Below are 16,790 nucleotides of genomic sequence, written 5' to 3'. Positions count from 1 at the left end.
ACTATCCCATCAGCGATGGGGAGTGGACGGAAGAGGGGGGGGCATCAGGGTTATTAGAGTCCGAACAAAAGAACTGGCCTGTTAGCAGAATTCTGCAGATAGCAATGAAGATCCCCAGAGATTTTTTGTTTCCTTAATGGGGGGGGGTTCTGCTCCCCCCACCAGATGGGGGACGCTATTTCAAGCTGAAGAAAACTTAACCACAGTAGGAAGTTTGCTGCTAAACAGCTGCTTTCAAGACGGATCAACAAAGGCTGCAGACTTTATTCTGGAATGGAACCCACCACAATTGCTGCTTTTTATTTGTATTCTGCCTTTATTATTTTTACAAATGACTCAAGGCAGCAAATCTATTCAACACATCTTCCTCATACTATGTTCCCCACAACAACCCTGTGAGGCGAGTTGGAGTGAAAAAGAGTGACTGACCCAAAGTCACCCAGCTGGCTTTCATGGATAACGCTGCAGGTCAACTCCCAATCTCCTGATTTCTAGCCTAGTGTCTTGATCACTAGACCAAATTATTCTTCTGGTTGAGAAATAGCAACCTTGATGGAGGTGGGAGAGAAAAATGAATTTAAGATTTTGTCATTTGCCTTCTGAGTGTTTAAATTGACTCAGAAGCCCCGATCCATCATCCCGAATGTGGGTGAAACACGGTACAGTAAGCTGTACTGGAGAGCAAGGGGTTCTGGAAAGAAGTTCAGAAACTCCTGTTTCTGTTGGATTTATCCCTGAGTTTGAAAATTTGGACTTGCACAAAAACTCGGGCTCCAAATGTGCATTTCATGGCAGGTGCACCCAATGGGTTAGGCTTGCACTTTAGAACTGAGTGCAGCCCGATTTCTTTGTTGTTAGAAGAGGAGTGAGCTGCGGCAAAGTTGTATAACCGCCTTCCTGGAATGTTTTCAAGAAAGGCTGGCTTGATGTAAGTAAGGATGCTTAAAGTATTTTTGCCTTTTGGCAGAGAGCAAGAGGGGGGAAATGGCTCCCCCTTCAGATATTAAGCCCTGCTGTGCATATATTCTTACTGTCTCTGTATATTGCTGCTTCTCTTGACAAATGTCATCAGAAGAATAAATACCTTTTAGCAGACAGATAGTAAATTCTTAGCAGTTTTAGCAAAATCCAGTAGTCTTGAGTACAAGTGGCAGGTATGATACAAAATATGCATCTCTTCTGTAATAGCTAGTGAAGAAACAGTGTAAGCAAAGTGAACTTTCCTCTCTCAACCTGTGAGATGAAATGCTGAGATCTGCAACTGATGTATCTTATCTTATTTGATAAATTTTCTTGTTGCTCTATATATAGTTCTGTTGCCAGACACTGTAACTTGGATGGTTTCCTGGCTAATTAACTAACCTTTATATACATTGTTAAAAAGAACCCTCGAGAAATCAATGTTCCATTTAGCTGCAACATTTTTTTCTGTTTTCTATTCTGATTGTTTTAAAAGTCTAGCTGTTTGGCTGACCTCAAATCTCTATCACAATGTTATTTCCCCATTTTCTTGCAAACAAAGACGCTGGAAGGTTTACCACTGTTACTGATAGCTCTAAATCATTCTCATAGATAATTCTGACCCACTTGTTGCTTCTTCACCAACTGTTTAATGCTCAAGGGATATTTTTCTTTGAATTTGCTGTGAAGAGAGTTGTGGCACCCCATTAGGAAGGTGTGGGTGAAGTAAGATGTGCATGTATTCTAAGGACAATATGCAAATCTTCTTCCCTAATATGCAAATCTTGTTTCTCTTGCCTAAGATAGGCAAGACCAAGGGACAAAGAGTGGGAAGGAAAGAAATTGGTGAAGAAAGAAATCAATTGTGTTTTCAGTCTAGGACTCTAGGTAACCTGGAATATGCAAAAGAAGACTGACTCTACTATATTCCCTTGAATATATAATTAAAATGCAGCAGGGGCATGAATTGTTCTTTCTTTAAAATATGTATGTAGACAACTCTGGGTGTCTCCAGTAATGTTTTCTTATTTTTTTTAGTCTGTCTGATCAAAATATAAAGTCTAAGCTCTTAGCAGCAGAATTTTCTTGAGCTAACTTAAAAATATGATATGCACCATAGTATTATAATATGCTGTAATGATACAATTGTTACTTGTGCAAGTGATTTCTTGGGATGATCTGGCTTACTGTTTTTAAGCTAAGCAAAGCTGATGCTGGACCTTCAGTATTTGCACTTAAAGTATTAATTTAGAAAAGCAGCAGGTGTTGTAAGAGCAAGCAAGGAATAAAAGCCAGTCTCATGACTGACTGGTACAATATAACCTTCTACCCATTATGGTTTAGCCACTGGTGATTGATGGGTGCACATTCTTTATATTGACATTCTTGTATGTGATTATCAGGAGTAAGTATTCTAAAACAGGGATCTCCAACCTTGGCAACTTTAAGCCTGGCGGACTTCAACTCCCAGCTGGCTGGGGAATTCTGGGGGTTGAAGTCCACCAGGCTTAAAGTTGCCAAGGTTGGAGACCCCTTTTCTAAAAGATGCCTTTCTGTGTAGAACAGCCAATGACCTTGCAATGCTATTTCTTTATGGCAGCCTTATGCTACATTCATTGTTTTTATTTCTATTAAAACTTAAGTGGTTGCATGAAACTTTAAAAAAATGTTGTGCTGGGAAATTGAGGTGGAATTGGTACATGCTAAAATAACAGAAGTTGCTTGTAAATGTAAAATGTACTTTTGCTTTCAAAATAAATTATACTGGAAACAATGAGTGTAAGGCTGAAATTGAAACTGAAGCTATAGAATGAATCAATCTGAAACCTTTTGGTGACTTAGGTGGTTTAAATTTTTAACTCTGAAGCCTTTACAGAACCTATAGGACATGTTTTTCAACCTGTTCCAAAATCGGTTGAAGTACTTTCTTTCCAAAACAACTATTTTTTATCAAATTCATTTGCTGTCTGCATCTCACAGTTCAAGGTGACTCTGAATTAAAACTGGATATATGCATTGAAATGGTTAAGTTTCTTAATCAGTAACTAGAATTCCTTATCAATATGGAGTCCTAGATCTTCTTTGCTTGTCTATTATTAAATGCAACTGAATAAAAGAGTAATTGCTGAAGTTGTCTCTTTGCCTTTGTTTCTAGCCCTGATTATTTGAGATCAGCTGACATGACTGAAGTGATGAGTGCTCCAACTATGGATGAGATTGGTTTAAGCCCCCGCAAGGATGGCCTATCCTATCAGGTAAGTTCACTGCCATGCAAAAAACTTTAGTGCAGCTAACTAACTGCAAGTTGCTAATAGATTCAATTGGGATTAGATAGTAATCTTTTTAAAAGGCTGATGAATTAGTTCTTAATATTTTAACATTTACAAAGCTATTTGTGATGCTTCCTTGGCAAGAGCAGTTAGAAAGCACAGAATTGAGCTAAGGAATGTTTTGGGTTGGAGAGATCTTGGATGGACTTACAAGTAAATTTATAAACAGTTTACAGAAAAAGTTCTATTGATGAGTCTAGCAGGTAAATTCATGAAGGATAAGATCTGCTTCTTGTAAGATATAAGTGGTACTAAACATTATGGCTATGTCTCTCAATACTGACTAGGTTCATTCAGAATATGGGTGATAGGTTTAATCTGGGTGTATGTGGCGGTATTGCAGTTTCCATTAAGGACTAGATGTCCTGTTGGATCTCTTGTGTGTTCTATTGGATCTAGATCAAGAGTCTTCAAAATTGACAGCTTTAAGACTTGTGGACTTCAATTCCCAGAATTCCTCCTTCGGTCAAATTAGCTCAGGAATTCTGGGAGTTGAAGTCCACAAATCTTAAACTTGCCAAGTTTGAAGACCCTTGATCTAGATCATTGGCAAGAAGGTATTTTATCACCCTTGGATAATAAATTGGTGTTAATCCTGGAGAAGAAAAATTGAGCATTGGTGATACATATTTTGGTGGCCTTCAAGGTTGGATTACTGTAGTCTCTCCATTGGCCCTTGAAGATGACTCTAAGGTTGCACCTGGCCCAGGATGCACCAACCCAGAGGGTGAAGGCATTGTATCACTCGCTGAACAGCAACTACATTGCTAGCCGGCCATTGATATATTTAAAAAGAACATTTAATTGTGCTCTTTCTCATATTGCCTCTTAGAACAGGGAATAAATTTGGCATTGAGTAAGCCTTCCTTGTTATACTTTAGTAGTATACTTTAGTTTAAGAGCAGTGGTTAGAATGCAGTATTGCAGGCTAACTCACTTTTCACTGGCCAAGAGTTCAATTCTCAGCGTCCCAAAGTTGACTCAGCCTTTCCATCCTTCCAGGATGATAAAATGAGGACCTAAATTATTGGGGGCAATATGATGACTCTGTAAACTGCTTAGAGAGGGCTATAAAGCACTATGATGTGTTATTGTTGTTGTTTTTAACAGCTATATAGGGCTTTGATCTAATTGAATACTACTTGAGTTTTTTCAATATATTTCTTGATTTACAACAGTTCATTTGGTGATCTTCAAAGTTACACCGACACAAGGAATGATTTATGACCATTTTTCACACTTAGGACTGCTGCAGCATCCCAATGGTCACATGATCAAAATTCAGTTGCTTGGCAACTGGTTCATATTTATGATGGTTGCAGTGTCCTAGGGTCATGTGATCAGCTTTTGTGACCTCCTGACAAGCAAAATCAATATGAAATCCAGATTCACTTAACAGGCATGTTATTAACTTAACAAATGCAAGAATTCATTTAAAATGGTGGCAAGAAAAGTCACAAAATGGGGCAAACTCACTTAACAAAGGTTTCACTTAGCAACATAAATTTTGGGCTCAATGTGGTCGTAACTTGTGGACTACCTGTATATGTAGGTTGTGCTGCATAAAGTGGAATTTTGATTTTTGTAAAGTGATAGCAGGTTTTGCTTAAACATTTTCTAACCCCATTAGGATTTTCCCCCTCAGCAGCTCTTAACTCTGATCTGTCTTTTGAATGGAAGGTGTGTAGTTCACTTCTGATTTACCTTTCACATTCAATTATCTCAGAAAATTTCCTTTAGGTGAATGGTAGTGCAAGGAATCTTTGTTACTTCAGTCTAATTTTAACAATGTTTTTTTAGCTTGATTTTGGAATGAATCCCAATGGAAAAATACAGTTAGCAAATATTGCATCAGAACTGAAAAAAGCCACATGAATTTCCAGTGTAAGGCTCAAGGGTCTTAACTATTTTGAGACTGACCTGTATTAGAATAAGTAAACTTTGTGTTTCAGATAACTTTAGCCAGCTGGATTGAGTTCAATGTGTTTAGACTATCAGTACAACTTCTACTGAGTGAAGCAGAAGCACTGTTAAATCAATAGCCTTAAGGACATTGCTTTTTGCTTATTCCTGCCTGCAAAGACTTGGCAATGTTCAGACTTGGGATGATTTTATGACTATATTTTGGCTCATAAATCACCCAAACTGCCAACAATTCAGATTTTAAAGTGTTTTTGAAGAATGTTTTCTTAATCTCTATCTCACAGAACAAAAATAATTCTAAGGTCAAGCTAGATGGCAGAGTCTCTTGTCTTATAAGTATACTAGTATGTATGTGATTTGAACATGTTCTAGAAAAAGTTTGTGGCCATTAACTGATAACTCATCAAACCAGAACTTAGAATTCAATGATTTAAGGGAGATAAACCTGTGAAACTCATTTGTTGTATTAGCAAAAATCACCATTTAGAATGATTAGAAGTTTGGCTTTGATCTCATCCTCACTTGTGCTAGCCTGTAACCATTAGTTCAGATCATTGCAGGGTGCTAAAATAGTTATCTAAAATTCTACAGTATGGATTCATTGGTTGTCTACATATTTGCAAGACAAAATCATTGGATGCTAGTATTCTTTAGAGTAATACTGTCTACGCATAGTACTTTCTGTGTTCTAAATCACAGCCCCTCCAATCTTTTGCATAACAGGGACCAGTTCCGTGGAGGGAGGTTTTTCCATGGACCAGAGGGGGCGTGGTTTCACATGCTGCCTGCATCCCGCCGATGGGGTTTTTGCTTGTTTGTACAGCCTGGGTTGTTCGCATGTTGCAGACTGGTGCCAGTCCTCAAATGGGGGCTGGGGACACCTGTTCTAAATAGAAATATTGCCTGCATTTTAACTCTTACCCGATTAAATAATAGGGGCAAATTACATTTAAAAAGTTAAAATTAAATTGAAAAGTTTGCTTACCATTGAAAAGAAAGCTGAACATCCAGATTTATTTTTTAAATTTACAATATAAATTTATAAAACTGGCGAAACCATTATGACTCTAGGCATACAGTACAGGACTTGAAAATGCCAAATGGGTGGCTCTACGATTTCTTGGTGAATCTGAACATAAATCTGCAGTCCAGTTTAGATCTTCAGAGTTTCTGCTACTATAAAATTAGGACCTGTAGGTTCCTGGTTATCTCTTGGAAAACATCTAGAGATACATCAGAGGGTAGATACTAATCTGCATGCACGAGTACACACACACACACAACACACACACACACACACACCTGGTTCAGTGGTTAGAAGAGCATTTTTCTCCTCCTGAATCTGAAAGAGGAAGCCACTAGAAGCTAGAGAGAATTACACTCTTCTAGAAGGTTACTGTACTGTAGTATTGTTCTGATGATTTCTAATTCTGCATAAATAATTCTCCAGCCTGAAGTCATTATTTTGTTTCTGGGATAGGCAGAAGAAAAAATCTGCTCATCCTAATACTCCTACCAAAAAATGTATTGCCTTGTGCACTTTCAAATGTCAGCATTCCCCAAAGTAACAGCTGCCCGCTCCAATCAAATCAGGAAGTGCACAACTCAAATGTGATCTAGAGAGTTATTTCCCTCCTGTTCTGAGTTCTCAAATCAGCTGCTAAGTAATGCATTTATGAATAAGCAAAGCTGCAGAATTGCATCTATCTTCAAGATTTGGATAAGAACTCCAGGAAGAAACAATGCCAGGCTTTGCAAGCCATGCCTGGGGCTGTATCCTAAAAGTGGGTGGAGCCAGGACCAATTCAGGCAGGAATTTTTAGAAGTTTTAAAAGGTGAAATGGCTGCTTTAAGAATCTGCAAAATTATCCATTTTACCCCTGAAACCCCAATCCCAATTTTGGTGGAGGCATATTTTGGAAATTACCAAATGGTTCCCAACCTTTACAGCTTTGGCAGCCTGGTGGAGGAAGGGGAATCTGGTCACTTCTGCAAGTCGAGCTGTGCATGCACCCATGTGCGCTGGCCCGCCTCTCATGTGGCCTGGTTCTAAATAGGTCATGGCCCAGTAGTGGGCTGTGGCCCAATGGTTGGGGATCCCTGCCATACACTGTTATTTTTTTAGAAGCCTGCTCTGGAAACTACCAAATAGATGCCACTTGAAGCTATTGGATCACATTTTAGATAACCTGGAATGGGATAAATAGAAAAGAAGCAATCCAGGTGAAGTGGATTTGAAGCTGTCCTCTGTTTCTCTCCAAGCTTTCTATTGCTTGATCTTGGCTTGGTTCTTTACAAGCATCTTTGATTGGAAGTTTTGCATTGTTTTTCAAAGAAAAAGGTTATTGATAACTATTAACTAATAGTTATTAATTATTAACTACTGATAACTAATTATAAATTCACTTAATCACATATGGAGAGTGGATGTGTCAGCAACCCTGTTCTATTTTTCTCTCTTTCAAGGAGAAAGAGACAAATAGACAACAGGGTACAGGTAGTCCTTGACTTACAACAGTTTGTTTACCGTTCAAAATTACAATGGCACTGAAAAAAGTGACTTATGATTGTTTTTCACAGTTGTGACCTTTGCAGCATTCTCCAGGATCATGTGATCAAAATTCAGATGCTTGGAAGCTGGTTCATATTTATGATTGTTGCAATGACTGAAGGTTACATGATCACCTTTTGCAACCTTCTGACAAGGAAAGTCAATAGGGAAGCCAAATTCATTGAACAACCAGTTTATTCAGCGATTCGCTTAACTGTGGCAAGAAAGGTTGCAAAAATCAGGCAAAACCCATTCAACAAATACCTCACTAAACAACAGAAATTTTCGGCTCAGTTGTGGTCGTAAGTTGAGGACTATAACTTGGTTTGATTTTGGATTTTGATTCTCATGAGCCTTATCCAGAATGAGGAATTGTAGCCCAAAGCATCTGGAGTGCATAAAGATGTTTGTCTTTAGAATAGAACCTTTAGGCCTTTTTCTAGTTATTTTTGTTTGTTAAATTTGAACCCCCATCCAGTTTTAGCTTCTCTTGAGTGGTACCGTTTCGGGCAAGCAGCAGTGGTTTTGCATATTTAAAATTCACAAGCAACTCCCAACCCAATGCACTGCGCATAGAAACTAGCCCAGCTTTCTTTTCTAACACACGTTATTTCTTTTCTTCTATGAAAGAGTTTTTCAGCAGACATTATTTCTTTTCTATTATTGAAGGTGACTAATGTTAACTGTTAAAATTAGCAGTCCTTTAGCAGAGCTTTCCCTAGCCTGGCAAACTGCAGGCATCCCGGATTACTGCTTCCAGCCATCCCTCAGCTAGAATTGCCAATGCTGGTTGGAGACTTCAGTCCAACAGTCAGGAAAGTGCCAGGTCAGAGAAGGCCTCTTTTGCTAAATAAACAGCAAATGGAAGCCAGGAAATACATCCAGAATATACATAGACTTTTGCTCTCTTCATTTGAAGAAGGACAAGAAGTTTGGGACTGTGTAATAATGTTAATGTATGGGAACTCTTCTCCCTCTACACTTTATTAATATCAACATACAGCTGAAAGTAGCAAAATGGCAAAAATATCTGATGATGGGTGAATATCCTGTTCAGTGATTTTTATTCTTTACATGTTTTTTTTAATATTGAAACAAAGGCTATGCTAGTTTTTAGCCTAAATTTGGGATCGTATCCATTATGTTCTCCTATTTTCCTTTCTACCTGGAAAGGACTACATCCTTTTTTTCCCAAGCTGATTGTTAATGATGATTGACTCTAGCACTAATCATAGTCTTTGAAACTGAAGTTGACTTAGGACTAAAATATCCCTACTCTGCTGTCAAAATAACATGTTGAAATTCCTTTAAAAACAATAATAAAAAAAACCTTCAGAATAGAATCTGGAGTGATGAACACTGAGGCAGCCTCTCATTGGTTGAGTAAACAACATTTAGAGGCAAATATTCTTTTCCTAGATGTATACATTGAAATTGCTATGAAGAAGTGGTAAGTGTATGCATTGATCCCTATGACATCAGGCATTCAAAGCTGATGCGAAAGCAACCCCAAGCTGTTGTGTGAAGCAGCAGTGAATTGGAAGTCTGCAAAAATAGTACCCCAGAATAAGTTTCTGTTTGCAAATGAAGTCAGGGCAATGTCTTGCAGTGAGATCTCTTTATCTCTTATCTATCGGCTGTTGAAGGAGAAGCAATTCTGGTATACATGACTTAGACTGCACAACACATTTGTTTTGATTTGGGCTGTCTTTGCAAGTGTTGTTTTAAGGACTAATCTTCCTGAGATTCTTCACACCAAAACTTCTGAACCATTAATACCGTTGGTGTTCATCAAACCCAAAATGGACCAGCTATGTGACTTGGGGCCCCTCTGCCTTTGTCATTCTAATGGGGTGGCAAAAAGTAACCTCAATGTGTCTCTGGTAGGTTCACTGAATCATGTTGCATATGCCTGGGGTTGTAACCAGACAGTGCAATCAGTAGGTTTGGGCTGGCTGCATTCAGATAGCACTGACTAAATATGCCCCTGCCGACTACTGCTAGTTTCAGTAAAGGTCTTGTAGGCTGTATGGACTAGGACACAGTCTAGATCGTGTCCAACCTTGGCCTTTAAGTGTGGATCTCCCATTCCTCAGCCGCTTTGCTGGCTGGCAGGCCAAGTCTTAAAATACCCTTCTAGATCTCTTCTCAGTAGTATTGGTTTCCTTTCTAGCAAGGCTCGGTAAAGCTTTTTTTTTTTCCATTCTGGGGCTAAGTTCAGTCAATTCTAGAGGAAGGGGGTAGGGTGTCACTCGGCACCGGAAAAGATGTTTATCTGCAAGTTTTGAGTTTTATTTTTCTCTCCTCTTTGAGGCGCCTAGCAAATAAAAATTCTTATCTATGAATATTCCAAATACAACAACAATAAAAATAATGGTTACTTGTTACTGTATTTGGACAGTTAAGTGGTTTATCTGACATTTGGTTCTTCCTCCTTACGGCAGCCACAGAGCACATTCATAATGCACCAGTCTGCTTCCTATGTCTCTGTGCCCCAAGAAAGAGTTTGTTAAATGTTTAGTTTTATAAAAAAACATTGTTACTGCTACCATAGCCACAGGAGAGGCTAGGTTCAAGTACAGGTAATCCTAGACTTACAACAGTTTTATTTAGTGACTGTTCAAAGTTACAATGGCATGGAAAAAAGTGACTTACGACCACTTCTCACACATACGACCGTTGCAGCATCCCCGTGGTCACATGACCAAAATTCAGATGCTTAGCAACTGGTTCGCATTTATGACGGTTGCAGGGTCCTGGGGTCGTGTGATCAGCTTTTGCAACCTTCTGACAAGCAAGTGGGGAATCACGTGCCAACCATGTTACTAACTTAACAAATGCAACAATTCACTTAACGGTGGCAAGAAAAGTCGTAAAATGGGGCAAATTCACTTAACAAAGGTTTTACTTAGCATAAATTTTGGGCTTAACTAGCGGTCATAATTTGAGGACTACCTGTACAGTTAGCGTTCAGAGAGGAAGACAATGTTGACTCCAATGCTCAGCTCTGAAAACCACAGAAACAGTTTTTAAATCTATCTCCTCCTCTTATAAAGAGAGGAGTGCAAGCAGTATTCAGCTGAATATCTTCATGGATTAAAATGTCATTATGCAAAGGCTCTTGTTTCTTTGCTTCTATTGACAGCTTATCCTTGTTTCTCTGTCATGTGCTGGGAAATGTGACTTCATTTATTTTCCATTGGGCCATCCATAATCCTTGAGTGCAATTGCAACATCTCATTTTTATGCTTCCTTGATTATTTAAAAAAAGCATGACTTAGTGGAAAAATCCTGACCCCTTCTATCTCTGCAGCTGTTACAGATAAGATTCTTCAAGCTATTTAAATCACACACACAAACATATATATTTGGGGGCTGTTTATTTAAAGAAATTATTTATTCCTTACTTTAAAATGGGATAGGTCAGCATATTTTCAAAAAGGCTATTCCACTTTGACCTAATGTGCTTACCATAACAAAGAAGGTTTGATGCTATTTTGTCCTGTGCTGCTGTTCATTGTAGATAAAGGAGGTATGTTGTTCCCCTACTGAGGATGCATATTGGCTTATCCAAATTATGAACTTCGGGCATGGCTGCAGCTCATCTCTTCCCTCAAAGGCACCTGATTCTGTTGGTTGAGGATAATGGGAATTGTAGTGCTGAACAATTTAGAAATGCTCTGCTGAGGAAAGCAACTTTTAATAAATGCCAACATTTCCCCCCTCTTGAATGGAGATACAAACTTGATGCTTTATATACAACCTGTAGAATCCATACAGGGCCCATTTGGTCATCTGATGTGTTTTAATGGTGAGATGGAAACTCCAACTTAGTTTATAAAATACCTAGAATGGAATAGATCAGACATTAATATTGCAGTTATTTTCATATTAGTTTTACTAGATATTAGTGTGATCTGAAGACTGTTTTGAGAAATACCTAGCATAGTAGTTGAATATTTAAATAATATTCAGATTTGTTGAAATTCAGCTCTCAGTATCTCTAGATCAAATACATGTGCTGTCTTGTGTCTAAAACATCTGGGGACACCAGGGTGGCAAAAGCTGACTAAGGAAATGATATCTGCTGAGTATCTTCAAAGAGCTCAGACAGTGGGGAAATGGAATTGTCAAAATGCTGGTTTGCCAACAGTAACATCTGGCAGTACTAGCCAGGCCAGAGTAAAATGGCAGGTTACTTAATGGCTGAAACTATATTTGTGTATGATCTGATGTTGGCAAGAACCCAGTGGACTATCAGGAATAGAGATGAACAACCCTTCCAAGAGGAGAATTTGAATCATAATATAGTGGGTTGATTGATGATAATGATATTCAGTTAGTCAAGCATTGCCATAATTCATAAATTATGGCTGACCCAGCCCTAGCTCCAGATCTGAACTATATATAATGATGTTTCAGGAAGTTGATGGGCAGGACATCTGTTGCATTTTGGATCCTTTGTACGCTATAATCACATTTGATATTTATTTATTTATAGACATTAGAATAACTTGAAGATCAGTTTTCTGAATGTCCTTTGTGTACAAAATGCACAAAGAGCCTTCCTTATTTAACCATTTGTATGGTCAATATTTCACAAATGCAACAGGTGAGAATAAACATTTTTTTTAAAAAAAAATCTATTAACAATCAAGTGTAAAGTTCATGAGGTCCAAAAAAAAGTCCCTTCTATTTTGCCTATCAAATAGCAGACTAATAACCCACCAGACTTGAGGAAAAACAAAACCTTTGGCACCTTGGGGAAGTCTGACAGGATCAGGATTGTCTAGACTTTGAGAGGAATGTTTTTTTTTTCCATGGGGGCAGGTGCTATGATTGAGAAGGCATATCGCCTATATCCTGCTACTATAGGTGGCATTGCTCCGTAGAAGGGAACCTACCCATCCTATTGGGTCTAGTCAAATGAGCAAAGGCAAGCACTCCCCATAAATAACCTATGCTATCATGTAGGGATTCATAAGTAATCAGAACCTTAGATTGCATCTAGAACCCTCCCTGTAAGCAAATGCAGTTCATGGAATGGGGATATTACATGAACACATCATGACATGCTTGTCATGATGTGTTCTTGCATCATGGCATTGCAGTTTCCAAATGTTGTTCAAGGCCAGCCTGTACAGCAGGGGTGTTAAACTCGCGACAAAAAGTTGTCGTCACATGATGTATCATAACTTTCCCCCCTTTCACTAAACGGGGGGTGTGGGGATGGCCAGCACGTGACGCATCCGGCCGGCGAGTTTGACACCCTTGCTATAACAGAGTATGTCACTTAAAAAGCCTGAATGTGAAGAATGTCATTGACAGCTTGTAACCTGCCCATAGACTAGAGATAGATCTTGTCCAAACTGTAACCATTGCATGAAAGGTTTTCAGTCAAAGATGCATTGACTTCAGACCAGGCTGTGAAGACTGCATTCCCTTGGGATGTGGTGATCTTTTGACTGACGTTAGTGCCAAAATGGATAAAATGATCTCCTTTTACCTGCCAGCCAACTAGTAAATGCAAGGAAAGAGACAAACTAATGAGAACCTCTGGCTCCCTAGACATTGCCGCTAGCATTCCTTACCAGTATTCATGCCTGCTGCTTGAAGTTGTAGATCAATAACATCTGGAGGGCTTTAAAATGATCGCTTATGGAAAGCAACAAAAAAATGTCTGAGAATCTCAGCTGCTTATTATGCTCTAAATCTTACAATAAGGGATCATATCAGTTTAATTATAATAATATAGATTTTGGATATGAATGGGCCTAAGTTTAAAACATTTTTCAACTTTGAAGTTTAGAGGGGGCTACTTGGATAGCTGTAAATAAATGAAAATCTACTGAAAATACATTGGATTGGAGACATTGATGATGATTAATCTCTTATTTCAGATTTTCCCTGACCCTTCGGATTTTGATCGTTATTGTAAGCTGAAGCACCGCCTCCCTTCCATTGTGGTGGAGCCAACAGAAGGAGATGTAGAGAGTGGAGAATTAAGATGGCCACCTGAGGAGTTCTTGGTTCAGGAAGAAGAGGAACAGAACTGTGATGAAGCAAAGAAAGAGAGCAAGGAGCAGTAAAAGCACCGAAGATCTTCTGTTCTACTCAGGATGTTAAGTCATCTTGAGGGAGAGAGAACAGCTTTCTGAAGGGTCTTTTCTACAAAAGACATTCAATTTTGCACCTGCAAGATCTTAGTTTTTTTTCATATTCTCTATTGAGAACTGAAGCGCTTGATGTGACAATCTCCAGCTAAAACTAAGAAAGTTTGGGCAGGCAAAGCAAGCCAAAAATGATTGCCCTTCTCACGATCATTGTTGAATTCTGTGGTGGTTGCCTGGGGCAGCCAGGAAATTAGAGGGCGCTTTGGTGGAGGAATAGGCCAGCAGGAAGCATGCTTCTTCTGAAGTGTGTGGTATCAGAAGAAATAACTGCAAGTGTAAATGCAGCTAAGTTCTGTAAGGGACTGCCTCTGGCTAAAAATGCATGAGAATAGTGTTCATCTCTCAAAACCTTGCCTTCTCATAGTGTTTTTTCTGGTTTTATGTGTGCATGTGTTTAGAGGCTGGAAGACAAGCCACTGAAATGCTCCTATGACACGTTAGGCAGTCTTTCTGCAGAACAATATAGAGGAGCCATGGGTCAATAACTAGGTTGGCCTTCTGCAGCCTAGTGTCCTCTTAAAGTCACACCATCTTTGTCAGGCTGCAGGGTCTGGCATTGGCTTGCTCACCTGTTGCACATAAACTATATTTTTTTGTCTTTTCCTTTCTTGACACCTCTTTAAGCATGCATTTTAACATCGCAGTGAATAGCTTTGTATGGCCATTGTGCTGTTGACTGTAGAAATGGCCTTTACTACTTGTTCTGCAGTTATCTTGTTTAGGCTGTAAAAGGTCACATTTTGTTTTGTTTGGGAGGTGGAATTGGAAGAAATGCTTTTTCAGAAAGGAGAATTTGACATGGAAAAAAGTATATTTTTTTTCCTGCTACCGAAGCTGCTGTTTAACTTTCTCTGTTAGCAATGCATTGGTTGCTGTGGAATACGGCTTTTTCATCAGGACTGATTTATGATTTAGTCATGCGTTAAATGCTGGATGAAGGGCTCATGATTATAGTATAAGACCAACCAAGGCTGTTAACTAGGAAGACTTTAAGAGAATTTAAAAGCAGGATGGCGAAAGCAGGGCTTATCTTCAAAAACAAAAGGTATTACAGCATCTCAGTATTGTAGAAAAGATAACTTTTTTGAACCAAGGATTTTTTTTAATTGACTTACCTTGTTCACAGGTTCTAAATTCCCCATTATAATCTCATTCCTCATGTCCCATATATCTCTCTTCCGAGAAGGCAAACAAATAATTGGATAAGCTAAATTGGCAGCCTCAAGTTCAAAAGAAAAACAGTGTCTGACTTCTTGGCAGGAAGTTCCACAAAGTTGAAATTTCAAGTACGACTTTCAGATATTAAAAGCCAATGATTCCATATTAATTTTGCAGAAGCTAAAACTTTGTAATGTATAAGCATTATAGCCTTAACAAGATAGTCAAAAATAATCCTTAGTTTCCCATGATCTTTTCCATTCCTTTCCTACTTCGTTGGAACTCTATATATGTGCTATATATAAAAGACACACGCATACACACACGTACACTTATTTTTGATACCTCATGAGTAGTAAAATTGCTGGTAATGGATTAGAGTTGCTTGTTGAAATCAGCAGGGTTACTTTTTTCAGTCTCGTCTCGCATGTGTTTTCCACATAATGGCAATAACTTAACAGCTGTGAATCATTGTTACATGTGGATGTGAGATTGTAGGGATGTAGTTGGGTGTTCTTGTGTGTATGATTTTCAGCCAAGAACTTGTAAAACACATATACTACCTGTCTTGGTGGATATTTTGGCATCACTGAAATTTGTCTTGCACCTTGCCTTGTCAAGGTTGCTTTAAAATGGATGGATCCAGGTGTTATTTTTGTATCCTTGAATCTGTTCTTGTCTTGCTGTTCAGTACAATGAGCTTTCACACTTGCACCCAACCTGAATTGCCCAATTTTTTTCCTTCAAAGGTCACTTTTTGTTTCTCCATTTTTGTCCCAGTTTGAAGTTGTCAAATGTTAACCACCCAGACTCAGAAAAACAAAAATCCTTAATGCTTAAGGACAGAGTGTGGTTGTTGTTTGTCTTTGAATATTTGCATATCATTTTTCTGCTTTTTTAAAAGATAGAATTGTTGCTTGTATTTCTGTCACTTCTGAATGTGTCTGAGGAACAAAGCACTCCAGTGGAACTTTTCCTGTTATATTATTACATTCTAGATTTCTGTAAAATTCTTTTTTGAGCCTCAGGGAAAAAGCTAGCATTTTTTTCAAACTACTTTTGTCACTGTGACAGTTGTAAATAAAGTTTGAAAATGCTTTCCAAATTCTTAAGAGGTGTCCTATTTATTTACGTTATTTAAAGCTTTGGCTTTCCTACAGCCTTTTAAATAAATCAATCTCACACATTTGGATGAAGGTGGAATCATCTCACTGAGAAGAGCAATAGTAGCTTCATTTTATGGCAAAGATGGGGAGAGAAGATCCATTGGTATAGTGACAGCACATTCACTTTCCTCTCTTTCACCAAAGCCAGGAGGATCTGATTATTATTTTTTTTAAAAAATCCTTTTGACTATTCTCTACAATGGAGGTAGTGACAGTGTGCCCACCCTGTGTTGATAAGTAAAGCCATTTCTGTAGACATGTCCCAGGATAATAGGCCTTTGAATCTCATCCCAACACAATATACCTCTGTTGCCTTCCTGCATCTCATGCCGAGCAATTATGCTATACAACTCTTGTGACATGTGAGAAACGTGTGATGGCAGAATGATTGTGGGCTCCTGCCGGAGCAATATTTGCACCGTTTCCTTAGCTAGTTTCCCAGGAGAGTACGAATGCAACCAAAGCTGCACATTAGCATCGTAAATATAAATCCAAATATATAGCAAGCAAGGCATTTCAGGAATAGTTT

General features: G+C 38.6%; 1 protein-coding gene across 2 annotated transcripts in view; it reads left to right on the top strand.

The window, feature by feature from the left end:
- The window catches only part of LBH (LBH regulator of Wnt signaling pathway), a 59,455-nt gene extending 43,255 nt beyond the window's left edge, over nt 1–16,200 (top strand). For both annotated transcript variants that reach the window (XM_087965034.1, XM_026681790.2), the window contains exons 2-3: nt 3,116–3,215; nt 13,665–16,200. In XM_087965034.1, the coding sequence (XP_087821160.1) occupies nt 3,141–3,215; nt 13,665–13,853 (264 nt within the window). In that variant the 5' untranslated portion in view covers nt 3,116–3,140 and the 3' untranslated portion in view covers nt 13,854–16,200. The remainder of the gene's footprint in view (nt 1–3,115; nt 3,216–13,664) is intronic.
- The last annotated feature ends 590 nt before the right edge of the window (nt 16,201–16,790 follow it).

Source organism: Notechis scutatus, chromosome 1, assembly GCF_049901735.1.
Source record: "Notechis scutatus isolate UNSWTSFEM ecotype Mainland chromosome 1, rNotScu1.2, whole genome shotgun sequence".
NCBI lineage: Eukaryota > Metazoa > Chordata > Lepidosauria > Squamata > Elapidae > Notechis > Notechis scutatus.
The sequence above is the reverse complement of the archived record's forward strand: the minus strand, read 5'-3'. Positions and strand labels throughout refer to the sequence as shown.